The sequence below is a fragment of the Hemiscyllium ocellatum genome (assembly GCF_020745735.1).
Source record: "Hemiscyllium ocellatum isolate sHemOce1 chromosome 27 unlocalized genomic scaffold, sHemOce1.pat.X.cur. SUPER_27_unloc_2, whole genome shotgun sequence".
NCBI classification, from domain to species: Eukaryota; Metazoa; Chordata; class Chondrichthyes; order Orectolobiformes; family Hemiscylliidae; genus Hemiscyllium; species Hemiscyllium ocellatum.
In genome coordinates, this window is record NW_026867487.1 from 3,350,189 (window position 1) to 3,377,130 (window position 26,942).

At 42.9% G+C, this 26,942-nt stretch overlaps 1 gene segment (V, D, J or C); it reads right to left on the minus strand.

The window, feature by feature from the left end:
• On the minus strand, positions 1–26,854 carry LOC132807661 (T cell receptor alpha variable 38-2/delta variable 8-like). The segment is given in 3 exon segments: positions 1–180; positions 26,362–26,699; positions 26,793–26,854. Coding segments are annotated over 3 exon segments (564 nt in total).
• Between the last annotated feature and the right edge of the window lie 88 nt (positions 26,855–26,942).

Genomic DNA, 26,942 nt, shown 5'->3' on the forward strand with positions numbered 1-26,942 from the left:
TCAGGCTTTGATCATAGTACCAATATAGCCATTAAAGGCCATTCCCCGGACTTTGTCTGTTCCAGTATATGTAGTGGCTTCCCCAGATCGAATCCACTGGTTTTCCAGGTCAGTCTCAATGCTTTGCTGCGTCTCCCCAGCTTTTCCTTTCGCTTGGTCAACACTACTCAGAATGGACATCTGGTGAAGTAAGCCAGCATTCATTACATTGCAGTGAGAGAATGCAATTCGATCACGTTGAAGAAGTGACTGAATCAATGTAAGAAACTGGGATTTTTTTTATTATTACATTCATTGTCATCTTCCCGACATTTTCTTTCTCACACAGCGACGGGCTGCCACTTCTGAAATGATATTAGACACCTGAGGCAACGCTCCAGATGAACGTTTACAATCTTTTTGTAAATGTTTGCAATTAGTCACCAAAAGGGGCAGAACGACACACAGCAGAAAGTGCACACACATATTGAAAAACAAGGGCAGAGACCAATCAGTAAATATGTACAACTCAAGATTCAACGAAAATGGAGGCACATATATATCAGCTTTTATACTGGAATGAACATCTGCAAACCATAGGTGATCCAGGCCTTTGTCCTTTTGATTAGTGTCTGGATTAGGTAAGAAAACCGCACTTCCTGTTCTGGCCTGTTGCGTCATATAAAATGTTCAGACACTGTTTATTTCAGTGTTATATTCCTATCATTAGGACATGAAGATAGAGATGCGATTAATATTGATTATCTTCAACCTGAATGCCATCATCCCAGATGTGTTGCACTTCAGATTCTCGGACAAAAACATCTTGTAATTTTTCAAGTTTTGCCATTTTTAGACAACATTATTACTTGATTAGTAAGCTATGCAGTTTATCATGAAATGATGGGAGGTGAGCAAATAAAAGGTTGGTACCACGTTCCAAACCAACGACGATATACATCGAGAAGGTCAACAGCTGTAGACAAATGGGGACACCCTCAGCTGCATCTTCCCTGCCAAGTAACTCACCAATTTAATTGGAAATATATCATCTTTCCTTCAGTGTCATTTGGTGAAAATCCTGCCATTCTCTTTCTCTGAAAACGTCCCATGTATCTAAATACACAGCAAGTACGAAAGCAGCTTCAAAAGTCAGCTCACCACAGCCTTCTCCAGGTGTATTAGGGGTGAGCAAAAAACGCGACACCAGCCAGCAATGCCCATATCCCCTCAGGGAACAAATCACCCTATAGGTAATGGCATCATTAGGTAATCAAGTTGAGGCATTTTCTCAAAATAAATATTGAGATTCTGAGACACTGTCAAGTGTTGTGGAGTAATGTCAGGGTGCAAATGCATTTTTCTGTTTTTTTTACTGCCATAGAGGCAAGCACAGGGATGTGAAGAGAAGGATTTTTAAAGGATATTTTGAGAAGAATCAGGATTAGGAAAGATATACCAAGATGGTATATCTTGGTAGGCTACTTGGTAGTGTGGATGAGCAGAGGGATCTTGGTGTCCATGTACACAGATCTCTGAAAGTTGCCACCCAGGTAAATAGAGCTGTGAAGAAGGCATATGGTGTACTGGGCTTTATTGATAGAGGAATTGAGTTCCAGAGTCCTGGGGTCATGTTGCAATTGTATAACTCTCTGGTGCGGCCTCATCTGGAGTATTGTGTGCAGTTTTGGTCACCATACTATAGGAAGGATGTGGAGGCATTGGAACGAGTGCAGAGGAGGTTTACCAGGATGTTGCGTGGCATGGTAGGAAGATCGTATGAGGAAAAGCTGAGGCACTTGGGGCTGTTCTCATTGGAGAAAAGAAGGTTTAGGGGAGATTTGATAGAGGTGTACAAGATGATTAGGGGTTTAGATGGGTAGACACTGAGAACCTTTTTCTGTTAATGGAGTCAGCTGTTACTAGGGGACACAGTTTTAAATTAAGGGGTGGTAGGTATAGGACAGATGTTAGGGGTAGATTCTTTACTCAGCGGGTTGTGAGTTCATGGAATGCCCTGCCAGTAGCAGTGGTGAACTCTCCCTCTTTATGGTCATTTAAGCGGGCATTGGATAAGCATATGGAGGTTATTGGGCTAGTGTAGATTAGGTAGACTTTGGTCGGCGCAACATCGAGGGCCGAAGGGTCTGTACTGCGCTGTATTTTTCTATGTTCTATGTTCTATGCCTTCATGAGAATGAATGGCCAGCTTCCTCATTGGGAAATACAATGCATTACCAAGGAGCAGGATGCTTGTACCTGTGACTTCTCCCCATTATTTCATCCACGTTGCAGAGCTCATGACAAAGAGCTAATCACTTGTCTTCTCTGGCAGTGGCGGCTGTGGAAGGCATCGCGAAAACAATGACTGCAGAACCAGACCTTTCTCAGCTTCTTGCAGAGGGACCGTTGTCACAAAGGTGGGCGGCACAACATCTGAGAATCGCCGATGTCAGCGTGGCCAGAGCAGGGAGGAATCAGGCCAGCCTTCACTGCAGAAACACAGCGTTCTTACTGTCAGGGAAATCAGAGGAACAGATGCCGCCACGTACGTCTGAGCTTTGATGAACGTCGTGTTGCAACTCAGTTGGCAACCAATCCAGGAACTACGGGCAGAGGGGACCTAGAGAGACAAGCTCATCCTCTCAACATCAACAGTTGTACAGAGGAGAAACAATCATTAAGGGAAAGTGAATTTTGTGGACCTTCCATGTACAATGTGGAAATATTCCATGCTCCATAATCAGTGAGAATCTAGCCAATAATCCATTTTCTAAACAACGTGTACAGAGATTTTTTTCAGATACTCTCAAACTTAGTGGAGTCCAGAATCTTTATCTATTTGAACCAGATACAGTGACAGTGCATTTGCACATCAGTAACACCTCAGAATTTCGCGTGTAACTCACATGGATTAATTACATTCAGGATAATGAGGATAATCAATGCTAATTAAACGACTATCTTTATATTTACATTTTTAAAATATGCTTTATTCCCACCTTCTTTTGAATATCTCATCAGTTTATTGTTATGCATTGTCAGTACCAATCCAATGAGTGATAGTTCGCTGTAAAATCATAGGTACGAATTAGCGTCACTGTCTCTCCTTCAGTCAGAGCATCTGAGCAGAGCAACTGAGTGTCTGAAACCCAATGACTCTGGTCCGAAAGTGACAAGTATCAGGCTGGCATCAAGTAAACTTTGATTTGAAGTAAGATTTGAAAAATTACTTTAAATTGTATTTCCTCCGCATTTACCTGTCAGAATTGATCCCTACACAAAACAAAAAATGCTAAGAAACCATATGGATTCTATCCTCAGTATTACTGGTGTTATGAAGATGTGAGTGCATCTTTAAGGGAGTGAAGGACTTGGCAAATACACCAAATGCTGAAGAATTAACAAAGTAACATTTGATTCGGAACAAACAGCACTAGCTGTTGAAATTGGCCACCAATGCAACCTGCATGATGTAGGCCTCATAGAAACCTGGTGGACCCACAATCCAGGTGCTCCAAAAATACAATTCCACAAATCCAACCGCCTGCATTACTGAATTCAATCTCAACCTTTATCCAGCACTATCTCTGAAATCATTTTTATAAGACTCTATTTTACTCTTGTCCTCCAGTGCTATTTCTCTGTATGCATGCTGAAGATCATCAAGCTTTCCTGTTTTGGTTAATTTCAGGCAGCTTTAGTGAGTTGTGTCTCATCTTCCTCCATCTCCGTTTTCTTCCATTATAAATGAATACATGTTGACAGGCAGATGAGGGGAGAGGCCATTTTGTATTTTGTGCTCGGCAATGAGCCGGGACAGGTGTCAGATCTCTCAGTGGGAGAAAATTTTCTTGACAGTGAGCACAACTGCCTCACATTTATGTTAGCCTTGGAGAGGGAAAGGAGCAGTTACCAATGGAAGATACTTAATTGGTGAAAAGGAAATTATGACGCCATCAGGCAGGAGTTGGGAAATACAGATTTAGAGCAATTGTTCCACAGAAAGGGCGCAATCGAATGTGGAGAATGTTTAACGGCCAATTTTTGCGAGTGATGCACACATTTTATCCTCTGAGACAGGCAAGAAGGGTCAGACTAAGGAGACTTAGATGACAAGAACAGAGGAGATCCTCGTCAAAAGGAAGACGGCAGCTTACGTAAGGTGGAGGAAGAAAAGATCTAGCACAGATTTACACGATTACAGGTTTACTGGAAAGGAGATCAGAAATCGATTGCGCAGAGCCAGAAAGGACCACGAAAAAGGCTTCGCAGGAAGGATTAGGAGAACCCAAAGTCATTTTAGTCATACGTGAAGAATAAGAGAATGATCAGGAAGAAGGTAGGGCCGGTCAGGGATAGCGTAAAGAACTTGTATGTGGAGTCTGAGCAGATAGGGGAAACCCTAAATGAGTTTGTTGCTACGGTTTTCACGAAGGAAAGTGATCTTGTTGCGAATGAGATCTTTGAGGAGCTGGAAACAGGCTTGAACAGATCAAGATTGAGGAAGTTGATGTGCTGGAAATTTTGGCAAACATTAACATTGATTTGTCCCCAGGGCCATGACCAGATTTATCCTAGGTTGCTCTGGGAAGTGAGAAAATAGGTTACGACACCGCTGGCAAAGGAATTTGCTTTCTCTCTCTCCACAAGAGTTGTTCCGGAAGATTGGAGTTTAGCGAATGTTTTTCCTCTTTTCAAGAAGGAGAATAGGGAAATTCCTGGCAATTACATTCCAGTCAGTCTTACGTCTGTTGTCAACAAGGTTTTGGAAAGAATTCTGAGGGATAGGCTTTATAACGGTTTGGAATAGCATCACGTGATTTAAGGCAGTCAGCATGGTTATGTAAGTGGCAGGCCGTGCCTCATAAATCTTATTGAGTGCTTTCTGGAGGTGACGAGACAGATCAATGAAGGTCGAGCAGTGGGTGTACTGTATTTGGGCTTCAGTAAGGCACTTGATAAGGTTCCCCATGGTAGGCTCATTCATGAAGTCAGGAGGTATGTGATACAGGGAGATTTGGCTGTCTTAGTTCAGAATTGGTTGGCTGACAGAAGGCAGAGTGTGGTTGTACATAGAAAGTATTCTGCCTGGAGGTCAGTGGTGAGTGGTGTCCCGCAGGGTTCTGTTCTTGCTGCTCTGTTCTTTGTATATTTTATAAATGACTTTGATAAGGAGATTGAGGAGTGCGTTAGTAAAATTATCGATGACACAAAGTTTGGATATTCCGTTGAAGGGCTATTGCAGGCTGCGTCGTGAGGTAAATAGAATGCAGACCTGGGCTTTGAAATGGCAGATGGAGTTAAACCTGGATAAATGCAAATTAATGCACTTTAGAAGGTCGAACTGGAGTGCTGAATATCCGATTAAAGACAGGATTATTGGCTGTGGAGGAACAGAGGGATCTTGGTATTCAAGTGCATAGATCCCTCAAAGTTGCCACCCAAGTGCATAGGGTGTTTTTGCTTTCACTAACAGTGGGTTCAAGTTTAACACCTGTAAGGTTTTGCTGCAGCTCTACAAAACCCTAGTAAGACCACGGTTGGAATATTGTGCCCAGTCCTGGACGTTCTATTGTTGGAAAGGGTGCAAAAAAGCCTTACCAGGATGCTGCCTGGACTGGAGGGCTTACGAAGAATGCACATACGAAGAGAGGTTGACTAAGCCCGGACGTTTCTCTCTGGAGAGAAGGAGAAAGAGAGGTGACCTGATCGAGGTTTACGAGGTCATAAGAGGCTTGGATAGCGTCAAAGGCCAGAGAGGTTTTCCAAGACAGGATTGAATGGCACGAATTGTCATAGTTTTAAAATATTAGAAGAAGGCACAGAGGAGACGTCAGAGGTAGGTAGAGGCAGAGATTTGTGAATGCATGGAAGGCATTGCCAGCGATGGTGCTGGAAGCAGAGTCATTAGGGAATTTTAGAACGGGACAGCGTGGGGATGACACATATTCAGAGTAGGGAGAGGTATTCAGTGTCTGGATTGCACAGCCATTAGTGTGGGAATGCCAGAGTTGGTCAACGTGGGGGTTTTAGAGGGGGTTAGCATGAAGATAAGATTTCATTTGAATTGATTTTTTGTCGTACGTGCTTAAGTGAAGTGAAACACTTTGCGAGTAGTACAGGCAGATATTGCAAGCAAGGGCAGATAGAGCACATAGCGAAGAAAGTCTTGAACTGGGCAAGGCAGACAGGTTACACTGCCAATGACATGTGCTAGTCAAGAAGATCATTAACAAAATCAGCATTATTTGAATTTAGAGAGTCCATTCATTTCTGACAAATGCAGCACTGTCTCTGAAGCAATCCTCAAAGCAGGTGAGAACACCCTGGTGGCCAATGGAGAGAGGTAGCCATTGCAAAACCAGGTGAGGGTTACGCTGTCTCCAAACCCAACAGTCATCTCACCCTACAGCTGGTGACAGGACGATCCTGGCTGAGACACTGAAGGGCACGTGTAGTCAGACATGTTGTTTGTAAGTGCTTAATACAACCGAAACTCTCCACGTAATGGAGAGGAAAGGCAGAGAAAATGAACTTTTTAAAATATCAATACGCTTATATTGCTTAGAAGTTGACTGTTGAATTGATTGTTCATATCATTTGACCACATGAAATGGTTCCAGCTGAAGTTCAGTGAGCCCTTAAGCACGTCTTCTGCCACTGAATAAGATCTGATGCTTACTTCAACTCTGCATCACTGCACATTCCAAACACTCTTCCATCTTCTTGGTACCCGACAACGTGTTTAGCTCTGCTTTCAAAATATTTTAAGCTTCTGCATCGAAATCCTTTGCAGAAAACTCATTGAAAATACGCACGTCTCACTGAACATAAAAAAACCCTTCTCTCTGAGTGTAATGGGTTCTCCCTTACTTTTAACCTCTGAACACGATCTTAACGTTCTCAGCACAAGCACGTCTAACTCTTTTTTTCTCAGCAGGATATAAGTAAAGGTTATCTAGACTTTCTATGTATATCTCAGCTTTGAACTGACAGCACAGCCCCACAGTGGCAAATACTTACACAGTTTCATTTCCGTCTGATGAAGAAATGTCTCCTCAGGCCTATATTAAATGTGTACCTCATAATTCTGAGATGAGGTGTTCCACTCCCAGGCTTTCCCAAAGGAGGAAACAACAATTCCACATTTACCACGTTAAATTTTCATTGCACTTCTCTATACCATATGGAAATTGAAGAAGGGCCTCATTAAAGAAAGGGAGGGATACAATCAGTACGCCCCGAGATCTCTCCACGCCGCTTGCTCCTGGACTCAAGAGTCATGCTCAGGAGAAACACAAAGAATGTTTGATCACATTCATTTATTGATCACGTTCCAAACATTGAATAATTAATGCAATTTTGTGTTGTTTTCCTGGTGTTCTATTATGAATGGTTCCAAATTCAGTGTCCAGGGATGAAGGTCAATGGCTGATCCATTAATTGCTGTGAACAAATAGATGAATTAAGCAAGTTTTCCAGCTTTAGGCAGATAGTTAAAGAGACGTTAAGAAGAATCGAGCTTTTATTCCGTTTCTAGATTAAGCTCACTACATTGTGAGAAGTACACATTGCGTGTGAGCCAATTTTATTCCACTGTGGGCAGTCTTTTTTTCCTGTAAGTTGACATAGGAGAAGGGATGTTCAGAATGACAGGCAGCTGAACATAGAAAAGCACAGCACAAAATAGGCATTAAACCATCAAAAACGAATGTATGAATGTCAGCTGGTTACGCGAGTTGAGGGAATCGAATACTGCGCACTGTGCCTGTGTGTGCCTATTGTCGATTTGAATGGTATTGTGTATTGCCGCACTCCCTCTGATTGAATACCTCTTTCGTTTCACCTTGCTCCGAGCAGTAACAGAGAATGACCAGGAGAGGATGCAATTCTATAACGTTGAAGAAGGGACTAAATCAGGGAAAGAGTGTGGAATTTGTTTTTATTGGTACATTCACTGTCATCTTTCAATCTTTTTTTCTTCCTCACAAAGCAAGAGATAGCTGCTTCTCAACTGATATTAGACACCTGAGGCAACGCTCCAGATGAAGGTTTCCAGTCTTTTGTAAATGTTTCCAGTAGGTGTCTGAAAGGAGCAGAAGATTACAGAGCAGAAAGTGTACACCAACATTGCAACACAAGCGCACAGACCAACGACCAAATATGTACAATTAAATATTCGACAGACCTACACACGCATAAAAATTAACATTCATACTAAAATGCACATCTGGAAACCATCGTTGATCCAAGCTTTTGGTCTTTTGCTTATCGTCTGGATGAGGGGAAAGAACTGCACTTCCTGCTCTTGCTTATTGTGCAATATAAAAAAAAATCCGTTGAGGCGCTGTTTATCTCAGTGTAATATTCCTATCGTTGGACATCAAGATAGAGGTGTGATTAATATTAATTATCTTCAATCTGAATGTCATCATCCCAGGTGATTTTCCCTTTAAATTCTCGGCACAAAACATCTTGTCATCTTCCAAGTTTCCATTCTTAGACAACATTATTACTTGAATTGTAAAATGTAATTTTTATCATTGAATGTTGGGTCTTATGCAAATACAAAATTGGTACCACGTTCCAAACCAACGACGACATACATCAAGAAGGACAACAGCAACAGCAAATGGGGAAAACCTCACTATTCCGAACTCGAAAGATATCGTCGTTTCTTTAGTGTCATTTGGTGCAAGTCCTGCCATTCTCTCTCAAACTGTACCACGTGCCTACATACACAACGAGTGCTAAAGCATCTTCAAAAGGCAGTTCACTACTACCTTCTCCATGTTAGTTAGTGGTGAGTAACAAACACTGCACTAGCCAGCGATACCCACATCCCCTCAGGGAATGAATCATCCAATAGCTAGTGGTATCATTAGGGAATCAAGTTGAGACATTTCCTCAAAGTAAATGTTGAGAATCTGAGAGTCTGTCAAATGTCGGGGGGTAATGTCAGTGTGCGAATGCATTGTTTGTTTAGTTTTACTGCCACAGCGGCAAGCACATGAATGTGAAGACAATTTTTTTTTTAAAGGACACTTTGAGAAGAATCAGGATGAGTAAATATGTATCAAGATGCACTCATGAGAATGAATGGCTAGCTTCCCCGTTGGGAAATACAGTGTGTTTCCAGGGAGCAGGATGCTTGTACGCGTGACTTCTCACATAATTTCTTCCACTTTGCAGAGCTCATGGCAGAAGAGCGGATCACATAGCCTTCCCTGGCACTGTTAACTTTGAAGGTATCTCGGTGACAATGACTGCAGAATGACACCTACCTCAGCTTCTTGCATACGGGCCGTTGTCAAGACGAACGTAAGCCAGAGGAACAGAGTGGCCAGAGCAAAGAGAAATTGGGCCACGCTTCACTGCAATCAAAAACACAGCATTGTTCCTGTCAGAGAAATCAGGAGAAGAGATGCCACCACGTAACTCTGAGCTGTGATGATTGCCATGTTGAAACTTAGTTGGCAGCTGGGCCAGAAACTCCAGGCAGACAGGAACTATGCGGATTGCCTCGCATTTCAACATCTGCAACTGTACAGAGGAGAAACAATCACTGATAGAAAGTGAATTTTTTAGAGCTTCCATGATCAATGAGGAAATATTCCATGTTTCATAATCGGTGAGAATCTAGACCTTTTACATTTTTTAAACGACTTTTATCATATGCTTCATAGAGTTGATGAGTCCGGAACCTGAATCTATTTGAACTTAATAGGGGGAACAGTGCCTTTGCACATCAGTACCCCCTCAAAATTTGAATTGTAACTCACCTGGATTGATTCCACTCAGGATAGCCAGGATAGTCAATATTTATTTCAACTTTATCTTTATCCCCTATTGACAGGAGTGCAGCACTGAAATAAGCAACAAACCACCTCCTTATCTTGCATGAGCAGGCCAGCACAGAAAATGAAAATGGTACGCTCCCACTCACACTCGGAACAAAACAAAGATCCGAAATCACTTAGACAACAGTTCAGTTAAGCCCAGACAACAATAGCTGGATCAGTAATGAGAGCTATCAATTGAAAATACAGCTGAAAAGAACACTCCTTAAATCGACATTACATGAACCGCAATGTCACTGTTCTTTTTTTCATTATAGGACCTCCAATTAAAGTAACATTGTCTACTTTACTGAGAGATGCTAAATGAAACTCCAATGAACAATAATGAGAGGCCAACACATAGGCCGAGAACATAACAGATGGGTGAGATTTATAAGAAGTACTGCTTGTGAGTAGTACTGAAAAATTAACTGTTACATTGAATCTCCACAAATTTTCGTATATGTCATCATGCACTTAAACACACACACTCTCACACGCAAACACATTCATGCACACACAGAGTCAGGTGCCATGCTGTATTCTAAACAGATAAACACAGTTCTGGCCGATCATATCGATGACGAAAGGATTAATTCAGCATTTCCTCAATGCACTCGAATCACCAACTCCTGTGAAACCTATTATACAACACTTCCATTTGTAAACTGCTGCTGTATTTCCGGATGTTCCCACCCCATTTCTCTGCGATGGAGGTGCGGATGTGACTGTCAGAGAAGGAGAGTTTTCTGCCAGCTCACTGTCTACAACTCACACAATAACAGATTGCTGAGAGTGTCGATTAGAATGGATGCATTTCTACTGGATTATGTTCTGTCTCTGTGCACGAGCTGGGAAACTGTGATGTATTTCCCCAGTAGCGCCAGGAAGCAGTTGGTTGACAGTTTGATGTGTCCATCTTTTGGCTTCCTGTCAGTGTATTTTTCAGCTCCTGAAAGCACATATTAATTTCACAAGACTCTGCAAAGACCACAAAATGACGAACAATCTATTATACAAAGGCAACTTCTGTACATGGGGCAGTCTGTTATTATTACTGTGAGGTTTCTGAAAGTGTAGAAATGCACGAAAGAGTCAGTCAGCTGCAGTCCATTGATCATCAAATTGGTGAACTTGTCTGAGGTCTGAAATACTGCAGAAATGCGATCTTTTACAAAGTCTGCTTCATTCTCGCCTCCTTCAGAATATCTCCTCAGCAGATTCACGGGCTGTGTGCCTGACTGCAATCGGTACCAGCATATTGAATAATAGCTCTCTGTAGAATCATTGCTACAACGTAGAGTCACTGTCCCTCCTTCTGTTCGAGCATCTGATTACAGTAACTAAGCGACTGAATCTCCATGCCTCAGGTCTGAAATTAAAACAGACATTAATTGCAAATTGTCAGGGTGGCATCAACTAAAATTGTGGTTTAATAAAGGAATTTGAATTGCGTTTCTTCCATATTTTCCCGTCAGACTTGATGTTCACACAGCTTAGATGCTGAGTAACCACATTATTTCTATCCTTGGTATTACAAAGCTGTCAGACAGTTGAGGACAGCCATCTAAACCTCCGTCCTCAACGTGCTGCTCACTGACTCGGGATGATCCCACATCATTTCAATTTTTCAGTCGTGATGTTAAGAGGAAGGGAGTGGGGGCCGTCTCTCAATAAATTGACTCTCTCCAATCTGAGTTGCAGCCATTGCAACCATTATAATAGGTCACTGAGCATTCTGTGACGAAGACTTTCTTCTATAAAAAGTAATTTCCCAGATTCCCAGAGCTCTTAATCACAAGGATATTTTGTGATAATCCAGCCAATGCATGCATTGAACTTAATCGCATTTGCCACCCGAGTGACTTAAGCCCTTCTCGTAAACCTTGTGGACCCACAAACCACCAGCTCTCAAAATGAAATCCCTCAAATCCAATCTACTGCATTACTGAACTCAATCCCATTCTTTATCCAGCAGCATCTCTGAAATCATTTTTTTTAAGACTCTCCTGAATTCTGGTATTTCTCTGCTATATCTCTGTATTCGTGCTCAAGATCGTGAAGGTTTTCCTTTTGTTTTATTTCTCACATCTTTTCTGAGTTGTGTCTCTCCTTCTTCTTCCACCTCTCCGGGTGTAGTTTGCTTCGTTTCACTGAACACAGAAGCCTTATGGAGCAAAACTAGTTTTACATTTCAATTCCGTCACTGTTGCTGTCTTTGAAAGCAGCACGCCAAGTATTTGCGTCTCTGTGTCTGTAATTAACTTACATCAGGGTCTTGTTTATTTTTGTGTGTGTGCATGTGACTGTTTGTGTGTCTATGTGTTTTGTGTGATTGTATTCTCAGATGTCTGTGCTTGTATGCTTGTACTCATGTGGGTTTGATTTTGAACGTGTTTCCACGTGTGCATCTGCATTTGTACCTTTGGGTATGTGTGCACTTTTGTCTGTGTGTGTGCATTTTGTTTATGCATTTTGCATCTGTGCATTCCGGTGTAAGTGATCGCGTGTAAGTGACTGCATGAATGTTTATTTGTGTTTAATAGCTTTCACATATTTACGGCTGTGTTTCTGTGTGTTCGCAGTTCCACTGTCTGTCCTGTCGACCAGAGTATCGGATTTTAAAGATGTTTAGAATAATTAAAAGTTTCATCCACAGCGTTACTTCACATTTCTAATGTCAATTCAGATTAAAATTCTCGTTGGTTGCAGATATGCATTGTCCAGAGGGATGATAATAAATGAAAAAACGAAGAAAAACTATCTGTCTCTTTCCCTGTTTCTCCCCAAGTGTTCAACATGACACAATGTCACCCTCTGCAGGTAGATATCCGTTCGTTTACAAGCGGAAGATGATAACCATTTGAAATTCAGTCAGAGGGACGAAAGCTACACACAGCCCCATTTAAACCCAAAGTAGATCTAATTACATGGACAGTCAATGTGTGGTCTCAGCTACTCTCCACTCATAGAGTCATAGAGTCACAGAAATATACAGCATGGAAACAGATCCTCCGGACCAACCCATCTATGCCGACCAGATATCACAACCCAATCCAATCCCACCTGCCAGCACCCGGCCCATATCCCTCCAAATCTTTCCGATCAATATACCCATCCAAATGCCTAGCAAATGTTGCAATTGTACCAGTCTCCTCTATTTCCTCTGGAAGTTCATTCCATACACGTACCATCTTCAGTGTGAAAATGTTGCCCCTTAGGTCTCTTTTATATCTTTCTCCTCTCACCCTCAAGCTATGCCCTCTTGTTCTGGACTCCCCGGCACGAGGGAAAAGACTTTGTCTCTTCATCCTATCCATGGCACTCATACTTTTGTAAACCACTATAAGGTCACTCCTGAACTGCCGACACTCCAGGAAAACAGCCCCAGCCTGTTCAGCCAATCCCTATAGCTCAGATCCCCAACTCTGGCAACATCCTTGCAAATCATTTCTGAACCCTTTTAAGTTTCACAACATCTTTCTGATACGAAGGAGACCAGAATTGCACGCAATATTTCAACAGAGGCCTAACCAATGTCCTGTACAGCCGCAACATGACCTCCCAACTCCTGTATGCGACACTCTGACCAATAGAGGAAAGCAGTCCCAACGCCTTCTTCACTATCCTATCTACCTGCGACTCCATTTTCAAGGAAATATGAACCTGCATTCCAAGATCTCTTTGTTCAGCAACACTCCCTAGGACCTTACCATTAAGCCTATAAGTCCTGCTAAGATTTGCTTTCCTAAAATGCAGCACCTCGCATTGATCTGAATTGAACTCCATCTGCCACTTCTCAGCCCATTGTCCCATCTGGTCCAGATCCTGTTGTAATTTGAGGTAACCCTCTTCGCTGTCCCACTACACCTCCAATTTTGCTGTCATCTGCAAACTGACTAACTGTACCTCTTATGCTCGCATCCAAATCATTTGCAGAAATGACAAAAAGTAGTGGACCCAGCACTGATCCTTGTGACACTCCACTGTTCACAGGCCTCCACTTTGAAAAACAACCCTCCACCACCACCCTCTGTCTTCTACCTTTGAGCCAGTTCTGTATCCAAATGTCTAGTTCTCCCTGTATTTATTGAGATCTAACCTTGCTAATCAGTCTCCCATGGGGAACCTTGTCGAACACCTTACTGAAGTACATATACATCACATCTACTGCTCTGCCCTCATCAATGTTCTTTTTTACTTCTACAAAAAACTCAATCAAGTTTGTGAGACATGATTTCCCGCGCACAACGCCATGTTGACTCTCCCGAATCTGTCCATGCCTTTCCAAATACATGTACGTCTTGTCCCTCAGGTTTCCCTCCAACAACTTTCCCACCACCGAGGTCAGGTTCACCGGTGTATTGTTCCCTGGCTTGTCGTTACTGCTCTTTTTAAACAGTGGCACCACGTTAGCCAACCTCCAGTCTTCCGGCACCTCATCTGTGACTATTGATGATACAAATATCTCAGCAAGAGGCCCAGCAATCACATCTCTAGCTTCCCACAGAGGTCTCTGGTACACTAGATCAGGCCCTAGGGATTTATCCACTTTTACATGTTTCAAGACATCCAGCAGTTCCTCCTCCACTCACATGTCAAGTTGAAGTTAATAAATTTTCTCGTCATACTTTTTCTCTGTTTCTCTATGCTTGAAAGACTACAGTTCTGAAACGTGCTTTCCACATCTCCCATGCCTTTAGAAAGGAATGATTTCTTTTTTGAGCGGTGTTTTCGCTCAAAGGGTGTTTCTGGATCAGCAATGGTATGCACACGCTCAACAGATCTCACAACATAGACTAAAGTCTAGATACTCTTAAACTTCAACTATCTCGCTCCGGCTGTTAAACATCATTCATTTGTTAATTTATTCGTAACAATTAGCAGGTCAGCGATACATCTCAAAATATGCACTCTAATGTGCGCAGCCCATCCCAGGAAAACAGCATTAACGTGGCACAAAATGAAATAAGGTTATTCGAAAGCGGGAGTTCTGAAGAGAAATGAGGGCAAAGTAAACATATTTTGTGTTCACAATGATCAGAATCATTCTTCCATCTGCAGGCGGGATGAATTGGGAAGGAGACAGTCTGGTAGTTCTCTTACTTTTGAGTCTGGAGACCGAACATGCTCTGAGTGTTTGAAGTGAAGACTTGGCAGCATAGAGGGAGAAATTTTGCTGTCGCCAATGGGGATGTGTCTGTATCGAAGGCATAATATCTGCATATGGACCCACATATTTCAGAAACAGATCAGGAGGAGTATCTTCTTCTCAGATGGCAAAAAATCTGTGGAATTATTTACCTCAGATGTCAGTTTGTTCTACGTAATTGATGCTGCAATACAGTGTTTTTTTTTTTCTGAGGAAGACAATCAAGGCTTCTGAATAATAGGCAGAAGTGTGGAGTTCAAAATTATCAGCTGTGATGTCTTCGAAATTTGGATTCATCTCGATGGACTGAATGGCCTTTTTTTTTGTTCCATGTCTTCGATTCTGAAAGTCTTACGACTGCAGCCAGAAGACAATGGAGGCTCATGTTTCTGCCCTTCGTACAATTAGTTGTTAAGATCTGGCATACACAAATTACTGTTAGAAAGGGAAGTTAAGCGCAGTTTAATAAAAGTAAACAGATGAGCATGTACTTATACATGATGTACCAGTTCTGTGAAAGCAGGATTGGGCAGGGTATTCTTGAGCGGGAACAGAATACGTCATCAGAGATATGTAAGGAAACATGGCCCCCTTTTTCACTTTAAAGCGTTCTGAATCGCTTTTCTAAAGTCAATGGTGGGTTCATTGGTGCTTTGAGAATCAGCAGAGATACTTCATTTCCTCTTGTGGGTTTTTTTACAGGTATAGATTTGATCTGTTTCACTATGTCACTACACAATAATATATCGCACTGTCTGATATTCTTAATGTCTTGATAGTCAAAGAGAAGGTGTTGTTTGATAAATCTTTGGCAGCAGTAACTCGTCCTGTCACCTCTGGATTATAATCCTTGCTGCTTTCGCTGTAGTAATAAACAAGCCATTGCAGGCCATTCCCAGGGCGTTCAATGTACCAGAACATCCTTTCGCTCCTCAGATCGAATCCGCTGGTTGCACAGGTCAGTGTCAGGGATTGCCCAGAGATACCTGACTCTGCCTGTTGCTGAGTCAACGTTACCACTGATTCGGCACCTAGTAAAGCAAAATGACATTCATTAAACCAGTGTGACTTGGCGTTGTGTACTTCTCCCCAGCGAGAGAATGAACAGAGGAAACGAAAATGGTTAAAAATTTGGAGAGAAGGGAATGGGATATACGCACTGCATAAGAATACAAGAATCAGAACCACAGATATCAGTGACATCCTCCTTCCTGAAACTATGTTAAAAGAGATAGCCTGTCCTCCAGTCACCCATAGACAACGCAGTTTGGCAGATTGTTGGCTTTTCATCTGCCCTCACAGGCATTTATGAATACGCAGAACTGAGGGCGGGTTTGATGACACTGTCATTGGTCGCCTGATAGCGATGTCTGATGGAAACAATACAAGTTTCTTCCCGTCAGTAGGGGGCTCTGCAACAACATCGTCTCGGTGTCAATGCTGTGTGAAGAATTAAGTACACTATTTGCCAAAAAGAGAAAAGGATTCCGTCTCAACGTACACATAGGGTCAGATTTGGGACGAAAGAGCGCCTCAGTATGAGGACAAATCAGCATGTGTCTATTGGGATTACAGAGGTGTCCGACACTGAAATGACAGAGTGTGTCAACATAGGAATCACGAAGATGATCAGTTAGGAGTTTCCAGCGTCACTCTTTATTTGACTTACAGAGCTGGACGTGTGGGAATTTTAGATGGGGAAGTGTGAGGGTGACAGATTATCAGAGTGGGAGAGGTATTCAGTTTCTGGCTTGCACAGTCATTATCGTGAGAATGACAGATTTAGTCAATGTGGGGATTTTAGGAGTCAGTGTGGAGATTTGATTTGATGTGATTTGATTTATTGTCATATGTACCTATGTACAGTCAACAACATTATTTGTGAGCAGTACAGGCAGACATTGTAAGCAAGGACGTATAGAGCATACGATGAAAAAAGGACTTGGACAGAGTAAGGCAGACAGGTAACAAGGCATAAGGCATGCGCTCGTCAATATCAGCGTGAACATGATCAGCATTATTTGAATGTAGAAAGTCCGTTCATCTGTCCAATAATGGCAGGGAAGAAGCTGTTCTTGAACCTGCTGATGGGTGTGTTCACTCTTCTGTATCTTCAGTCTGACGGTTGAAATTGTAGGAGACTTTTTCCACAGTGGATGCAACTTTGATCCTGTTGGCAGCCTTTCTGTGGCTAATGGATGTGTATATGAATTGCATGGATAGGATGTCGGCGTCCATGATGGTCTAGGTTGTGCTCACGACCTTGCGATTGTAACGGGAGTCTGCAAAGCAGTTACTGGGTCAGACCGTTATGCAAACTAGACGGTATGGCTTGCATGGTGCATCTGTAAAAGTTGGCGAGAGTCCTTATGGATATGCCAGATTTCCTGAGCTGCCTGAGGAAGAAGATGCTTTGTTGTGTTTTACCAATTGTCCCATCTACATGAGAAGTCCAGGATAGATTTCCGTTTATTGTCACTCCTAGGAAATTGACACTTTCAACTCTCTCAACTTCCTTTCCATTAATGTAGATAGGGGCGTGTTCTCCTCTCTTCCTCCTGAAGTCAATGGTCATTTCTTTAGTTTTGTGGACATTGAGACAAAGCCTTTTATCATTGCACCGCGTCGCCAAGCCCTCTTTCCCCTTTCTGAAGTCTGATTCACAGTTGTTTAACATCGGTCCTACCCGTGGTGTCATCAGCAAATCTGTCGATGGTATTTGTTCAGGATTTGGCAACACATTAGTGGGTGCACAGGGATTACAGCAGGAGGCTGAAAATGCATCCATCGGAGGAGAGGGGCTCCAATGTTAAGTATCATCTTGGAGGATTTGCTGTTGTTTATCTTCACTAATTGCGTTCTATGGGCCGGCTAAGGCTCCAGTTGCAGTGTGTGGAGCTGAGACCTGAGACTCTGAGTTTTTAGACCAGTCTAGAGGGGATAATGGTGTTGGAGGCGGAGCTATAATCAAGAGTCAGTATTTTGGATTAGTGGTGCTGGAAGAGCACAGCAGTTCAGGCAACATCCGACGAGCAGTCCGGATGCTGCTTGAACTGCTGTGCTCCTCCATCACCACAAATCCAAAATCTGGTTTCCAGCATCTGCAGTCATTGTTTTTACCATCAAGAAGCTGTCGTCTGATGTTGGTGTCCTTGATGTCCAGGATACTTAGGGATAGGCATAGGAATGTGAAAATGGTGTTCGCTGTGGACTGTTACATTGGTTGGTAAATTTCGAGGGATCAAGGCAGGCTTGGAGACTGGAGTTGATTGAGGCCATGACCTGCGTCTCGAAGCACTTCATCAATGTGGAGGTTTGAGAGTCAGGGTAGTAGTCATGAAGGGACATTGCATGCGCTTTCATAGGTACTGGGTTGATGGTTGTCTTCGTGAAGCAGTTAGGACTTCGGCTTATCGGAGCAAGAGTTTAAGATGGCAGTGAATACCCCTGCATACTAGTCCGCACAGGGTTAAGTGCATGGCCGGGGAATCAGTCTGTTTGCTTTCTTTGTGTTGAGTCCCTGAATGACTCTCCTCATGTCTACACCAGTGACAGAGGGAGCAGGTGCATCTTTGGCTGTCGGGGCAGTTGCAGTGTGTGGAGCTGAGAACTGAGACTTGGAATTTTGAGATCAGTCTGGAGGGGATAATGGCATTGAAGGCGGAGCTGTAATCAAGAAGCAGTAGTCTGATATCTGGTCGCTTTTATGTATTTGTCTGTCAAAACTGCTTCAGTCTATCCATGTTTTTATTTATGACAGACTTGCTCCTGGTTCCACACAGTGAGGATGCACAATGTTGTGTGCAATAACAGGGGCCCCTCTCTCAAACACAGGCCATAATAAATCAGTTTATGTTGAGGTTGTTACATTAAATGCAGTACAGTGATTTTCGTTCTGATACAGATTTATTTCCTGAAATCCTCATCCAACAGTTGTGAGACTGTGAATCTGACAGCTTTGTAGGGTTTTGGTCAGAGATGATATCAAACACTTTCTGTGAAGTGCAGCACTGTCAATGAAGCCGTCTGTTCACCAGAGGACAATAAACTGGGAACCTATGGACACAGGCGGCCATCCGGTACCAGGACAGACAGGTATTCTCCCTCACTCCATCGGATGTGGTGAGTATGACACTCTGTCCACTCATACTGCCACCTCAAGCTTCAGCTGGCGAGCGAGAGAATCAGGCAGAATTCTTGAAGGGCACAAATAATAATATATGGTTAAAGGATATGGTTAATCCACAGGAGGTTTTGCAATTCGAACCCACACCCTCTAGACAATGCAGAGAAGGTACAATGAAGAAAAAGGAGAGGTGAGTTAACAAATAACAAGTGATTTTATGAAGTCCTTCAGATGACTGTTCTAAACGTGCAAACATACTCACGAGATTGACGGATGGGCTATTCGACCCTTAGATCCTCTTCCACCGTTCAGTAAGTTCACAGCAGGTCTGAATTTAACCTCAACGCTTCGTGGACATCTCTGATGATGCTTCATTCCCTTGATGATCAATACTTTTTCTAACTCTGCCTTTAACTCTGCATTTTGCATCCAATGCATTTTGAGAAAATTAATCCCAAAGCGTCAAGACCTAATGTGTCTGGCCGGTTTAACATAGAGGTGGTCGATGTATAACCATAGGTACAACTACAGTCACCGTTCCTCCTTTTCCCCGAAGATCTGAGAACAGTGATAGAATCCCCAAGTGCCAGATCTGGAATGAAGAACAAGTATCAATTGCAAAATGGTTGACTGGCATCGGTTATACTTATAATCTTTCAAAGAAACCTGGCAAGATATTCCTCCACATTTTTCTGTTAGAATTGATCCCAACAAAACGCAGATACGGAATAGCCATATTGACGCTGCCCTTTGTGTGAGAGGGCAGTCAGATAATTAAAGGCATCTGCTCTAAATCCCGGTCCTGCACATGATGCTATCTCTAGCTCGCTGTAAATCCCGGCCCTCTGCATGATGTTCCCCCACAGTTGGTGGTGGAGGAAGACTGACTTTTAGTAAATTGGCACATTTTGAGCTGGTTTACAGTCAATCTTCATAAAACGGAGGAAAGAGAATTCTGTCACATTGGCCTCCATCCACGATAAGCAATTCCGCAGGATCTCAGTACCCTTACTCACGGGGCTTTGTTCGATTCTGTTTCACTTCCCAATTGATGTCCCTTATTGTTATTAATCCAGGTAATGGCTGCCCCGATAACTTCTTGTTATCAAAATACCTTCTCTCAGATCATCGTACTGGCATCCATGAAATCAATCTGAGGTTTATACAGCAGCATCTCTGATATCACAGTCACCTGATTCCCTTTGTTTTCCAGATCTCTTTTGCTGTTTTTTTTGTGTAGGACTCGGGATTGTAGCTCTCCATCATTTGGATCCTCTGGGCATTCTTCATTGAGCGCTCAATGTCACTTTAATTCCATCCCCTCTGTGGGTTTTTTTTTGTCTGTCTTAATGGACACAGAGGCCTCACAAAACGAGGCGAAACGCATATTTGAAAAAGTGCATAATTGCTGTCATCGGTCTTATCACCGTCAGCATCTGTCTGTGTTCATTCATGGGTTCACTTTATTTGTTGTGTGCATGTGTGTGTGTGTGTCTGTGTACACGTACGTGCCACACGTGCAACTGTGAACTTTGCAGTTCCAATCTGAATAAGTTTCGGTGTGTGCTTGCGGTGTTTCTTTCTGTATGTGTTTTTGTGCATTTCTGCATTCCCGTGTATGTGCTTTAGTCAAAGTACTGTGGGTATACAGGAATATTTGGATATACATATTTGCTTTCATGTAAATGCCTCTGTGTTTCAGTATGTGTAGAGTTCTACTGTTTGTGTGTTTTTTTTTGCCTCTGACAGTGTCCGACAGAAACTTGTCCAAAATATCATAAATGATCAGTCTACTTCCTGATTTTCCTCCATGTGTTTAACGTGATAAAATGCCATATCTGCTGGTACATCTCTGTTCCCGGATAACTTAAAGGTCGTACTCCTCGGAGATCCACCCAAAGGCAATATTGCAGCACACAGCACTACCAGAACTGACATTATCATCAAATCACATACAGGAATAGTGTGTAGTCTTTGCTGCTCTCAACTCGCATGTTGAGTTGACTTCCATGAATTCACTGGTGATATTTCAACGTTTTCTCTGCCAACTTTTCCTCTTTGCTCATGTGCCATTATTCTGGAAAACCTATTGTCCATCTTCCATACCATATTCCCAGAATCATAGCCCAGAGTTTGTCACGAGGCTGGGTTTGCTCAAAGTCAGTTTACGGATCAGGGCATTTGTTTTTACATGCGGGGCAGATCTAACAATGTAAAAACGTTGCTCATTAAAATAGACAAAAAAATTAGCCTCTCCACAATGTAATTTCTACTTCCGACAGTTTTTCTTATTGCAAGATAATCTAAATTAATGATTTGTTTGTAATTGTTAACAGACCAAAGATTCACCTTTAGCTGGATGCTAAAATGTGCAACAATTATTCATAGATCACCTCTAATGTTATGCTATTTCAGGGCTGGGTGCCTGTAGAGAAACGATGGTGAAGAAACACGCTTTGTGTTTATCAGAATGAGAACCTTTCTTTGTTGTATGACCGTGCAGAGCAGAGGGCTCTTGTGACGCCATGGATAATGTCCCGACTTATGAGTCAGGAGGACTGCGTTCAAGTCACAACTGCTCTAGATATGTGCATTGAAATCTTGGCAACTTAGATGTAAAAGTTATTTCATCAGTTGGAGAGTCTAGGGGACCAGGGGACGTATTTTGATAATAAAGAGTCATATATGCAAGATAGAAACTAGGAGAAATTTCTTCCCTCGGATGGAAATTCTAAATAATTCTTTACGATTGAGACTAGCTTGCCGACTATGTTCACGGCTGAATAGAAACATGTATCAGCAGTAAGAGAATCATGGCTTTTGAGGAAAAAGCAGGAAAGTTAAATTGACGGTCACAATATCATCCATAAAATCATGGAGTATTGGTAATGGAATCAATGCCGTGTTTCTGCTTCTGTGTCTCATGTTCTCAAGATCTTGAGGTTGCAGTCAAATAAGTGAGTCGGCTTGTGGTTAGGAATCTTTATGCAGTGAGCTGTTGAAAGCTGGGATAGACGAGTAAGATCCTGCTAGAAAGGGAGAAAAGTAATGTTTTTAGAATGTAACCAGAATACTGCACAGATATGTGGGAGTTCAAAACTGCCAGTTATGTAGAAATACTGGCGGGGAAGGGATTGTTGAGCAGTAACTTGAAAGTGCAGGGAGAGATATGAAGTGCCCAATTATCACATTTTGTTCCTCGTGATGGTCTGATCCTGTGAGCTGCTAGCAATGATGGCTGCATTGTTGCTTTAAGTGATAATTGAGGAAAATGCTGCATTTCCACTTGTGGGTTTTGTAGAGGAGTGAATCTGACCTGTTTCAGTTTGTTGCTGTGCAAAATAACATGTCACACCGTTTGAAATATTCATTGGCCTCTAAAGGAATCACACTGTTTGTAAAGTCTTTGATAGCAACAATTCGCTTTTCAATATCTGGCCTATTCGTTGTACTATAGAACAAGCTGTGGCAGGCCACTTCCGGCAAATTCTCTGCATCAATACATGCAGTAACTGCCAAGATTGAAGCTGCTGATTTTACAGGTCTGTCACGGAGACTGCCAGAATAACTCCATTACTGCCTCTCATTGAGATTTCAATCCTCCTTCAAAAGGCCACCAACTCCCACAGCTGCATGGACTACACCTCCATCCACCCTGTCTCCCGTAAAAACGTTATCCCTCATTCTCAATTCGTCTGCCTCCACTGCACCTGGCCCAAGAAGACCAGCTCCACCACAGAACGCACCAAATGGCCTCCTTCTTCAAAAACTGCAATTTCCCCTCACACATGGTGGATGATGCTTTCCAGCACATCTCATCCACTTCCCGCAACTCCGCCCACAAACCCCACCCCTCCAACCGCAGAAGGGTAGAACCCTCAGTCCTCATCTTCCATCCCACTAATTTCCCAATACATTGCATCAGCCTCCGTCAGTTCTGCCACCTACAAACAGACACCACCACGGAAGACACATTTCCCTCCCCACCCCTATCTGTGTTCCACAAAGACCATTCCCTCCACGACGTCCTTGTCAGGTCCATGCCCCCAAACTACGCACCCTTCCCTTCCGGCACCTTACCCTGCCACCGCAAGAATTACAAACCTTTGTGAACACACACCACCTCACATGAGGCCAAGGCCCCAAAGGAGCATTCCACACCCATCACAATTTTATCTGCACTTCCACACATCATTTACTGTATCTGTTCCTCCCGATGTGGTTTCCTCCACATTGGGGAGACAGGACGCCAACTTGCAGAGTACTTCAGAGAACATCTCTGGGACACCCGCACCAACTCACCAACCACACTGCCCCCGTAGCCGGACACTTCAACTGCCTCTCCCACTGCGCCAAAGACATGCAGGTCCATGGACTCCTCCATCACTACACCCTAACCACCCGACGGCAGGAGAAAGAACGCCTCATCTTCGGCCCTGGGACCGTCCAACCACACAGCATCATTGAGGACTTCACTGGTTTCTTTATTTGCCCTCCTCCAACTCTTTCCCAGTTCTAAACTTCCAACTCGGCACTGCCTTCAGCACGGACGAGTTAGACGAAAAGGTTTTGTTTCCGTGTTTCTGTGTGTATCTGCACGATTCTATGATTCAAATGTGACCAAGATGGAGCGACCCACCACTGCCCATCAGTAGCCCCTAATAATCTCACGTGTAACTCATTTGTGTTGATTCTATTGAGCATAATGAGTGTAATCCATTGCAATCGTGCCACTGTCTTCATGTTCAATTGACAGGAGTATAACACCGAAATAAGCAACCAGTCTCGTATTCATAGTAGATTTTATCTTTCCACTCACGCATTACCCAACAAGCAAAGCCCCGTGACCACTTACACATTACTTGAGTTAAATCTAGGGAACAATAGTCGTGTAAGGAACGAGAGAAACCATTGTAAAAGTGAAGCCGAAAAGAAGACGAAATTAAAGAGATTAAAGTGATATCTGTGGCTGAGTTCATTGAGGAGAATTCAAACGAAAGAGACAATATAGCTGTAGCTCAGTCTAAGGATGGAGAGACATCAACAGAGGAAGATGAAGACGACATTATGTGTGCAAAGACGTACATGGAGTTTCATTAATGTGAGATAGTTGGCATTGATACAGGAGAAACAGCAGGAGGCCAAGGTTGATATGAAGCAAGTGTTTTTCTAATTGATCCATGTTGTTGGATGTGGGCATCGCTGGCTCAACAGTATTTATTGCCCATCCATAGATGCCCTGGAGAAGCTGGTGATGAACTGCTTTCTTAAACTGCTGCAGTCCACCACTGTGCATTGACCCACACTGCATTAGGGAGGAAATTCCAGGATTTTGACCAGAGGCAGTGAAGGAAAGGCGATACATTTCCAAGTCAGAATAGTGAGTGGCTTGGAGTGAAACTTGAAGCTGGCGGTGACTGCACCTATCTGCTGCCTTTGTCTTTCTAGATGGAAGCGGTCATGAGTTTGCAAGATGCTGTCTCAGAATCCTTGGTTAATCCTGCAGGCCATCTTGCAGACAGTGCACACTACTGCTACTGAGCTACTGAGTGGTGGAGAGAATGGATGTTTGTGAATGCAGTGCCTATCAAACAGGCTATTTTGCCCTGGGTGGTGTCAAGCTTCTTGAATATTGTTGGTGCGCACCCGTCCAGGAACGTAAAAAAGTGTTCCATCACACTCTTGACTTGCGCTTTGTATATGCTGGAGGGCATTAGGGGTATCAGGAAGTGACTTCCTCAGCGGAATATTTTCTTAGCCTCTGACCTGATTTTGCAGCCACTGGCTTCATGTGGCGAGTACAGTTGAGTTTCTGGTCAATGGGAATGTTCAGGATGTTTGTATTGGGCGATTAAGTGATCACAACACTATTAAATATCAGCGATAGTGCTTGGATTGTCTCTTACTGGTGATGGTCAATGCCTACAATTCTGTGGCGCCAATGTTACTTGCTATACACCTAACCAAGATTGGTGCGCTTGGACACGGACTGCTTCAGCATCTGAGGAGTCACAATTGGTGCTAAAATTTCTGCATTCGTTCCCAGTTCTGACCTTATGATGGAGGGATGGTCATTGATGGAACAGCTGAGGATAGTTGGTCCGGGGACACTAGCCTGAGGAAATCCTACCAACATGTGCTGGAGATGAGATGAAGGAACTCCAACAACCACTACCACTCTCCTATGCATCAGGTATGAATCTAATCACCAGAGAGTTTGCTCATTTACTGCCTCAAAGCTCCAGGGGCACAAATTCGATTCTAGACTCGGGCGACCTTCTGTGCAGAGTTTTTACATTCTCCCCGTGTCTATGTCAGCAGCCAGAACACAAAACACGTACAGACAGGAGCTGTACAGACAGCCTCACCATCTCAGCAAAAACAACCTAACAGAAGACCAGCGGTAACTGAATGAAAATAAATGTTGAGGAGCTTCTATTTTCAATTTGCAAGTATAACATGAATCATTATTGGTCAGAATTTAGAGTATGTCGATGTTCTAACCAACCTGTTCAGAGGTGTTGTGCACACGTTTAGTCTAACTGAATCAATAAACCGGATTTTTTTTGGTCAAAAGATCACTCCACATCCGTAACCACTAAGAATTCCAAGTGCAACTCACCTGCATTGATTTTATTCAGGATAATGAAGATTATCAATATTAAAAGTGCCTCCACCTTCACGTCCTTTTGACAGGAGTACAATACCGAAACCAACAGTGGCTATTCTCTTCATAGGAGAGGCAGATCCGAGCAGGAAGTGCAGTGATTATACTTTCGCCTTCACATTAACTGAAATGTAAATACTCAGGACTTCTCACCCGCCATATTAGAAATACCGAAGTAGACCAGCAGAGCGAGTAAAGAGAGTAAACACTGTGAAAATGCAGCTGCAAAGAGACTTTTCAATTGAGGATAAAGACACCAACATGTCCTTCTTCACATTTCCATTATGGTCTCTTCAATCATAATGAAGCTGGGTTCACTGGGGTGAATTCTCCTCACTCTCTAACAGATCACATCAGGGTGTTGATTTGAATGGAAGTGCTCAAATCTGAATCTGTTCTGTGTTAATGAGAGCGCTCAGAGAATTTGGTTTATTTTCCCTGCGGCTCTAGGAAATAACTGTGTGACAGTTTAACCCGAGGTAAATTTGGTTTCCTCTTGATGCGTGTTTGAATATTTAACAGTACATTGCATCAGCCCTCCAGTTGCACAAACGCTAATAGAAAGCCAATCTATGATTCGAAGAAGTTTTTGTACAGGAGTAAGACTGCTTATCATCACTGTGCTGTCACTGAAAGCGCAGTAATACACCGCAACGTCAGACAGCCGTAGCCTGGCGATAGTCAAACTGGTGAATTTATTTGAGGTCTGAAGTTCCATAGAGAAACGATCTTGCACAAAATTTGCTTTATGATTTCTTCCAGCATTACCTTTCAACAAAATAAATTCGGGCTGTGAGCCTTGGTGCTGTCGGTACCAGAACAATGTATAGTAGCTCGATGTAGTATCATAGGTACAGGTTAGTGTTACCGCATCTCCTTCTGTCCGAACGTCTGAAGGGAGTGACTGAGTGACAGAATCTCCGCGACTCAGGTCTGAAAGGGAAAACAAATGTAAACTGTCACGCCAAGCTCAGATAAAACTATGAATTAATTAATGAATGTGAAATGCATTTCCTCCATGTTTACCTGTTAGAATTGCGCCCCACACAAACCACATGGTTAGTAGCCGCATTGTCACTATCCTCTGTGCATCAGGACAGCTCGGATGTTTAAAGGCACTCATTATATTAACCCTGCTCCCATGTAAAATGCTGACGTGTCTCTGAATGTTCGCAC